The 9,168-nt window shown below is 37.9% G+C and overlaps 1 protein-coding gene across 1 annotated transcript; it reads left to right on the forward strand.

The window, feature by feature from the left end:
• Positions 1–198: 198 nt before the first annotated feature.
• On the forward strand, positions 199–7,905 carry LOC117756495 (phospholipase B1, membrane-associated-like). The gene is made up of 16 exons (XM_034577041.1): positions 199–253; positions 393–430; positions 1,116–1,206; positions 1,520–1,578; positions 1,680–1,747; positions 2,011–2,054; positions 2,208–2,328; positions 3,017–3,068; positions 3,148–3,228; positions 3,431–3,496; positions 5,681–5,772; positions 6,474–6,555; positions 6,745–6,846; positions 6,930–7,025; positions 7,495–7,566; positions 7,662–7,905. Exons 1-16 carry the CDS (start codon positions 199–201, stop codon positions 7,776–7,778), a joined length of 1,236 nt encoding a protein of 411 aa, XP_034432932.1. The 3' UTR covers positions 7,779–7,905.
• Positions 7,906–9,168: the final 1,263 nt, after the last annotated feature.

The raw sequence follows: 9,168 nt of genomic DNA on the forward strand, positions 1-9,168 counted from the left end.
GCAGATATTGTTTGCACGTGAAATCCTGATAATCTGCAGTTTATTACTCTGTCAACTCGTTTTCTTTTGCTTGCGGCTTCAAAGGTCAAAGATAAGACTGATAATTATTCACTGCAAAGGTCACACGACATTAAACCGACCCGACCAAACTCTCTATTATTATTCCTCTTTTTCTCTTATTGGGAGAAAGACGCAGTCATGCTGCTCTGGCTTCTGTGTGTTTTCTGTGTGTTTGCCACTCGTCATGTGAACGGTAGGTGATTAAATACACGTGTGACTGTTTATGTATTTTCTTGTTCGTGACGGTGAAACTCACTTTAATGACTTCACCGTGGATTTAAACCAGTTTGTGAAGAGAATCTGTATCTAAATGTGTAATTTCTCTCTCACAGGCCAAACGCTGAGCGGAGGAGAAGACGTCCTCAACCAGGTATTCTGATGCGTCTCCATCCAAACAGCCGCGGCTGCGAGTCAGTGTGGACACGTTAGATAAAACCAGTCGAGTTGGTGGAGGACACAGGTTTCATTCCATTAGAAGGTCGACTATTTCACTGGTGGGCCGATAAAAATCTGCCGATATGAGTCTTTCGGTATCAGCGTCTGTGTTCGCAGATATGAAAACGTTTTTATTTTACAAAATAGATGATGCAGAAAAGATATTTTAAGTAAAAAATATGTTTATTTTCTTGATTCGAGTTCTATATGTTTGTTTGCTTTTGTGTTTACTTTTTTATTTTGAATTAGGTTCATGGTTAAATTGTAGTTCCTGTAAATCCCAGTTGGCCTCGTAGAGCTGAACAATCTGTGCAACGTCCTCTGCTCTTCTTTGTTTGGTTTGATAACAAACTCTCAGGAATCATTGCCAACGTTTTTAAAAATACATAAATCTACAAGTATATGAGTATAAGAATTTAGTTTACTCCTGAATATTGGTGTCGTCATTTGCCTCAAACATCCAGACCTGAAGTGTCAGAATCCACAGTGAGCTCCAGACCATCACAACGATAAACAACACAACTAATTAATGTAAAATCATGAATGATATTTCTAACACAATCACGTAGAAGGATTTTATCTCCTAAAAACTATTTTTTCTTTTGGTCTTTTTCCTGCAGGATGTTTCTGGATCAGATTTTCTTCAGCGTCGTCTTCATCCTCTGTTTCACTGCGCTGACGTGAGTCCGTCTCCAACCGTCCCCTCCTCAGGTACCTGTCTCCTCTTATAACATCTGTGGGGTCGAATCCCTTTAAAGTGAGAACAGCTGCACTGCAGGTTTACATCCGCTGAGAAAAGTGACTCCATTGTTTTATGTCTGTTTTTGAATAATTTATGTGTGAGCGTTAAAAAAGCGCAAAAGAATCTCTGAAATTCAGATAGAAATAGAAATATAAACCTTTGTTTTTATTCCCTACAGACACCTCATGCTGGATTTTTATCAGGAGAATAACTCTGCTTTATTTTTTAGGACTTATTCTATAATGTTTTTAGTGCCTTTGAAGTTTTTTCCTTCTGTTTCAGTTGAATTTGTCAAAGCTGCAGACGTGAAAGTCATCGCTGCTCTGGGAGACTCTTTAACTGTGAGTGAACAGACAAATGTATATGATATTCAATCATTTTAATGGGAGATATATAATTCTAATTTGTATTTGCATAATAATATTTCTTTCTCTTGTTGCAGACGGCTATTGGAGCTAATGGCTCCACAATTGCCTCGGTACCTTTTGAATTTCGCCAAGTTTCCTGGAGGTAAATCTGAGATCTCTGTGTTTTTCTACCTGTGAAACCAACAACTCCTCCTTTCACCTCAGAGGTCAGAGGTCAGAGGTTATAGTGACATAACTCAAACGAATCCAGTTTGTTTTACAACTGTGTTCAAGTTCATTTCCCTTCATCTTATCTAATCAGTCAGATTAGAAATACTGTTAATTAGAAAATTAGTTTTCTATTATTAGGACTCTTGTTATGGTTCCGATTTACAATCCCTGTCGCTTTCTCTTCTTTCTCTGCAGCATCGGAGGTTATGGGACTTTTCAAAATGTCATTACACTGGCAAGTAAGTTGTAGTGAGTGTGTGTTGTGGTTTACAGAATGAAAAACTCAAAGGTTCACCAGAGCAGAAGTAATCAAGGCTCCAGTGTCTGAAGCCCACAGACCACAGGAAGTCATCTTTATCCTGAAATCTGTTTTTCCTCGTCTCTGTTTCCAGACATTTTTAAACTCTTCAATCCCAAACTGCTCGGTCCGGCCCCGATGATGACGATGCACAGTCGACCCACGACCGTCAACGAGACCGGCTTCAACTTCGCCGTCACCGGCCACAACACGCTGTGAGATCTGTTTTTACCTGTTTCTCTTTTTGATATATATATATAATATAATATGAGCCTCACTGAGGATATTTTGGGGAAAGTAATCTGTTATTTTCAACATTTACACGTATCTATTGACTTGCACCTAAAAACACCTTTAACCTTAAATACTTGTTTTTTTAGACCAATGTTTCAGCTGGATAACTTTCTATATCCTTATTCTACTTCTTTCTATATATATTGTCATATTTTTTCCCATGTCTTATATTTCTATTAATAATTCTCTAGGTCTTTATATATTTCTATTTTTGGTTGAAGCATCTGTAAGAATCCCAAATTCCCACACAGTGATAAATAAAGTATTTCTGATTCTGATTGTTGAGTTAATTCAAATCAAGTCTGAATTAAAAGAATAAGTAAATAATTCTGTGAAAGTTGCAGAGAATAGGATTAAAAAATTATTCTAAAATAGAAAATTTTAACATTAAATTAGATCTAAACTGATGGATGGTGGGACAGGATCTAATGTGGGGCAGCAATTGGGTTAAATCCCAAAACATTGAAAGTGAGCTGGAGGAAAATAAAGGATTTATTTTGCAGCATTGTTTTAGCTGAGACTAATTACAGCTGCAAATCATTTGATAAATACATGATCAAGTTTTATTGACGTGAATAAAGCTGGTGACTCATCACCGTGTGTCTACAGGAACGTCTCCGATCAGATAAGACACATGATTCACACGTTCAAGTCGTATCCAGTGAGTATCAAGGTTCAGACGTTTTTAATTAGACGATTAATAACCTCGTAAACGTGAAAATGAGAAGTTTCTCCTTCAGGGTCTGAACTTCCTCGAGGACTGGAAGGTGGTGACGATGCTGATCGGCATGAACGACATCTGTGATTACTGTAAAAACAAGGTGCTGACAGTTTGACCTGAAATATATGATTATTATTATTATTAATCTCTTCTTCTACTCCTCTTTATTCTTGTGAAACTAAATATGATACAAATGTTTATTTTAATAGAGGCAGGAGACAGAAAATGGGATATTTATTAAATGTTATAAATTAAAAGATGTGTTTTAAGAAAAGTTCCCGATGTGTTCGATCTCTCCACAGATTTTATTCTCACCCGACAATTTCATCCGCCACATAACAGAAGCTCTGGACATGATGATGAATGAGGTGAGATTTAATAAAGATATCTGTAAGAAATCAAAAGCATCAGAGGGACGATATTAACCCTTCACGTACACTTCGCTGTACACGCAACAATCAGACTTATTTACTATGGAATAAAACAAAAAAGCTTTAATTTGGTCAGAAGGAGGTTTTCCGAGATACAAGGGAGAGATAACAAAGCTTTGATAAGTATAATTCAGCCTCGTAGTCACAGCATTCAATTACCATAATTAATAACTATAACAGCTGAGCAATGTATTTGGAGTTTATTTAGCAAATGAAGCCAGATACAGGGCGGCTGTGGCTCGGAGGTTGATATATAATAATATTGATAATGATGATGATGATAAGAAAGATAATATGAAAGAAATGATCAAAAACAAACAACATCCAGTTAGAAATCAGGCATCAAGAGGCTTTTAATGCTTAAATTATGTTTGAAGAAATGATTTAAAGAAAAGTAAAGAGCTGGAAAGTAGTTCCAGAGTCTAATGGCAAAAACTTGTTACCAGTCTTGACTTTAGGACTAGTTAGTGTTGGTTAAAGATCTTGGTTTATGGTTTGGAGCACACAGAGTTAGTGTCTCTGGGGTCCCGACCTTGCTGGGAGAGCAGCTGGTACGTCAACTGGAGGGTCGGTAGATCCTGGCTCGTCCAGTCCCCAGTTCCCGAGATTCCCTGGGCAAGAAACTGGAGCCCAAGTTTTACGGCCGAGCCTGAAGCTCTGTGTGAATGAGTGAGTTACAACTGTACTGGGAAGAGCTTTAAATACCTTCCACTCAGTGGGAGAGACGGCCGCTCTGAGAAACTCCTGATATCTCCATTTCAACACGAGCATAACAACATGCTTTTGTGCTCTTTTGGAGGCAGCGAGTGAAAAGGTCGGGAGGTCGACGACACGTTTAGGATCCAGCCTCGGGGGATCACTGACATCTGCAGCAAATGTCAAGTCAGCACGGCTCATATTTGTCAGGATATTTTCAGGCTGGACCAACGAGCTCGACTCTAAACTGACTAAAAATACACAAATTAACAGATTCATTCAGCCGGTGTCACAAATCAAACACACACACACACACGAGGTTCTGTGGAGGATCTCTTTACACACTCTCTATGGTTCAGATCTCTTTACTCACACTCTCTATGGTTCAGATCTCTTTACACACACTCTATGGTTCAGATCTCTTTACACACTCTCTATGGTTCAGATCTCTTTACTCACACTCTCTATGGTTCAGATCTCTTTACACACACTCTATGGTTCAGATCTCTTTACACACTCTCAATGGTTCAGATCTCTTTACACACACTCTATGGTTCAGATCTCTTTACACACTCTCAATGGTTCAGATCTCTTTACACACTCTCTATGGTTCAGATCTCTTTACACACACTCTATGGTTCAGATCTCTTTACACACTCTCTATGGTTCAGATCTCTTTACACACACTCTATGGTTCAGATCTCTTTACACACACTCTATGGTTCAGATCTCTTTACACACACTCTCTATGGTTCAGATCTCTTTACACACACACTCTCTATGGTTCAGATCTCTTTACACACACTCTATGGTTCAGATCTCTTTACACACTCTCTATGGTTCAGATCTCTTTACACACTCTCTATGGTTCAGATCTCTTTACACACACTCTCTATGGTTCAGATCTCTTTACACACTCTCTATGGTTCAGATCTCTTTACTCACACACTCTCTATGGTTCAGATCTCTTTACACACTCTCTATGGTTCAGATCTCTTTACTCACTCTCTATGGTTCAGATCTCTTTACACACACACTCTCTATGGTTCAGATCTCTTTACACACACACTCTCTATGGTTCAGATCTCTTTACACACTCTCTATGGTTCAGATCTCTTTACACACACACTCTCTATGGTTCAGATCTCTTTACTCACTCTCTATGGTTCAGATCTCTTTACTCACACTCTCTATGGTTCAGATCTCTTTACACACACTCTATGGTTCAGATCTCTTTACACACTCTCAATGGTTCAGATCTCTTTACACACTCTCTATGGTTCAGATCTCTTTACACACTCTCTATGGTTCAGATCTCTTTACACACACTCTATGGTTCAGATCTCTTTACACACACTCTATGGTTCAGATCTCTTTACACACTCTCTATGGTTCAGATCTCTTTACACACTCTCTATGGTTCAGATCCCCAGAACCATCGTGAACGTGGTGCAGATTCTCCCCATGAAGCCTCTGAGAGACGTCCAGAGACCGACGCTGGGATGTCAGCTTCAAAAGTTACGAACAAAACAAACATTCTCTTCTTCTTGTTCTTCTGGTTCAACCTGCTAATCTTGATTCAATTATTATATCATGTTAATAAGGTTTGACTAGCTCCCTTATAAAGATTGTTATTATAGATAAGTCTCTGTTTAATCACTCAAGCAGCCGCTTAGCTTCATTTCCCTCAAACTTAAAATCCTATAATCTTATTCATGTTCATATTCAACCAGAACCAGCAGGAAATCATATTTACCTTTTTAAGAGAGTTTTTTAAATAAAATATTTTAGAATATACTGAATTGTATAGCATTTATATTTACGTATTTAGATGGTATTATTTCATTGTATCCATATTGTAGTATTTATATTTATTCTTATATTTATGTCCATTTTAACCGCATTTCATTATTTCATCTTTATACTACTATTTGTATATATCATATAATATTTATGTATTTATATTGTATTATATACATCCTGTAGAATTTAATCATATACATGCTGTAGTATTTAATCACACAGTGGTATATATGCAGTATTGTAGTGTCCAGGATCTTTACTTCACCGGCTTCATGTCAGAGTCGAAGACGACAGCTCATACCTGATAATCTGATAATCTGATAATGTGACAACCTGATGAAATGATAATCCAGTCGTGTGATAATCTGATGAAGTTATGATCCAGTCATGTGATAATCTGATGATCTGATCACAGGAGATTCTGCTCGTGTCTCGTTCAACCTGAAGAAAACTCCACTGAGCTGAAGGAGCTGGTTGAGATTAACTATGAATTCCAGGTGAGTCTCTGTTCAGTGACGTGTGAGGAGCCGCTGCAGTGAAACGTTTGATAAATATGATCAAATCTCGAGCAGGAGAGTGGAGCAGAAATATTAATACTATCCATAATCTGTCATTGTGAACCAATAAGATGAATTCATATATTAGATTCATGACATGTTGCCTTTTTTAACATTGATTCTTTCCAGAGACGATTAGAGAAGCTTCTGCACAGCGATCGCTTCTTTAAAAACGACTTTGCTGCTGTTCTGCAGCCGTACTTAGAGAACGCAGAACCACCCAGACTTCCTGTACGTCTCACACAAACACACAAAGTTTTCTCTTTTTAAAATAATCACCTTCATTAACTAAAAACGTTCTGTCTTGGCTTCAGGACGGGACAATTGACTTGAGCTTCTTCACGGCAGATTGTTTCCACTTCACTGTGAAGGGACACGAGGAGCTGGCGAAGGGACTGTGGAACAACATGGTGACGCTTAAAGATTTTATATATATTTATATTATACTGTGAAAGTAACGTTTATTTAGTACAGCACCTTTCACAGAGCTAAAAAAAAGTACAGCTGTTAAGATTAAACTAGAAAAGAGTGAGACAGGCCCAACAGTCTTATTATGAAATCCACATTTAAATCCACTAGATCCAGATTTTTATTTGATGAATCTCACACTCTGATAAATATCAAGTTTATTTGTCATATTAAAGTTGACACAGGGTCAATGGTGCAATGAAAAGTGATGGACAGGTCAGCTGGGACTGTAATGACCTCTCACCTCCATGTGAGGTCACCTGGAACAAACATGAGATCACAGCAGGTTGCTCAGACTAATATATCAATGTTTGCATCAGAGGTTGTTTTAAAGGTGAATTTAAATCACACAAACTGTTTAACTATATAAAAACTCGACATGAATTGTTATGACACTGACTGTTTCCTTAGTTCCAGCCTGAAGGAGCCAAAGAGACGATCGAGACGTTTACAGACCCGTTGAAACTCATCTGTCCACCAGAGGTACGAGACACATGAGGAGTTTTTCACGTCTGTTCATGAAACACGTTGATATGAGCATGTTTTTATTTATATTTTTATTTCTCACTCTTCTGCAGGATCATCCTTACATCTACACCAGACCCACAGATGCATTGTCTGCTGCGGCCCTGAGTCGTGTCTCCGTGATGCTGATGTCTCTGCTGTCTGTGTCCCTCATGTTTTATTTACTGTAATTCAATATAATACCTGGATTAAAGATTTAAGATCCATAAGAGCCTCTGACCCTAAATCATAAACACTCAGGGACGTTTAAAGGGAAATATCTGATTTATCTTTTAGAAATAAGACATAAGAAAAACAAAAGTCAGGTAATACTATATTTATAATGCAGATTTATTTTTAAATGAGTAAATTCTGTGGTCAAATATGTTTACAAAAATCATGATCTGATCTTTGCTGACAATTTAAATTTTAAATTAAATAAAGAAGTTTCACTCCACAGTGAGACAGATGTGTCCAAACATCCACATCCTGTTTTTAACCTGAAAACTGTATTTCAGAATAACTGAATCTTCTCGTTTACAAGCTGCTGCTGTTGATCAAATCTCTAAAATATAATTTTTTATCCTTTAATATCTTGTCAATGTTGTTGTGTATACGTGAGGCTGAGTTGTGTGTCTGCCGTCATTGTAACCAGGACAAACTTGACATTGGAATATTCTGTGGTGCAAATGATCTGAATAAACTCAAAGTGAAATACAACCGTGAGGATCAATTGGTATAAGAAGCGAAAAAAAGTATTTTTAACTAATGATACAGTTTAACTGTAAATAAAATACAATAATCAGTTAGAACTTTTAACTTTATACCTTTTCATCAGTATTTCAAATTCATTTTATTTCAGCACATTTTATCTGTTTCTTTCAACTTTTTTTTCTGACAAACTTATAAGAAAATAAATCTATAGATAGATAGACAGACAGAGAGACAGAGAGAGACACAGAGATAGAGACAGACAGAGACAGAGCGACAGACAGAGACAGACAAACATATAGACATATAAATAGACAGAGAGAGAGAGAGAGAGAGAGAGAGAGAGACAGACAGACAGAAAGATCAAAAGACAGAGAGACAGAGAGATAGACAGAGAGAGAGACAGACAGATAGAAAGATCAAAAGACAGAGAGAGACAGACAGATAGAAAGATCAAAAGACAGAGAGAGACAGACAGAAAGATCAAAAGACAGAGAGACAGACAGACAGAGTGACAGACAGAGAGACAGACAGACAGAGAGAGAGAGAGACAGAGAGAGAGACAGACAGACAGACAGACAGAGAGAGACAGAGAGACAGAGAGACAGAGACACACAGACAGACAGACAGAGAGACACAGAGAGACAGACAGACCGAGAGACAGACAAACAGACAGAGTGACAGACAGACAGAGAGAGTGACAGACAGACAGACAGAGAGACAGAGTGACAGACAGAGAGAGAGAGACAGAGAGACAGAGTGACAGACAGACAGACAGACAGACAGAGAGACACAGAGAGACAGACAGACAAACAGACAGAGTGACAGACAGACAGAGAGAGTGACAGACAGAGAGAGAGACAGACAGAC

The sequence above is a fragment of the Hippoglossus hippoglossus genome, chromosome 22 (assembly GCF_009819705.1).
Source record: "Hippoglossus hippoglossus isolate fHipHip1 chromosome 22, fHipHip1.pri, whole genome shotgun sequence".
Classification (NCBI taxonomy): Eukaryota; Metazoa; Chordata; class Actinopteri; order Pleuronectiformes; family Pleuronectidae; genus Hippoglossus; species Hippoglossus hippoglossus.

Bases quoted from the DNA above. Each gene is read 5' to 3' on its own strand.
- LOC117756495 (XM_034577041.1), top strand. From the start codon at position 199: ATGCTGCTCTGGCTTCTGTGTGTTTTCTGTGTGTTTGCCACTCGTCAT. The intron at 254-392 runs GTAGGTGATTAA...TCTCTCTCACAG, and splicing joins TGCCACTCGTCATGTGAACG to GCCAAACGCTGAGCGGAGGA. The intron at 2,055-2,207 runs GTAAGTTGTAGT...CTCTGTTTCCAG, and splicing joins AAATGTCATTACACTGGCAA to ACATTTTTAAACTCTTCAAT.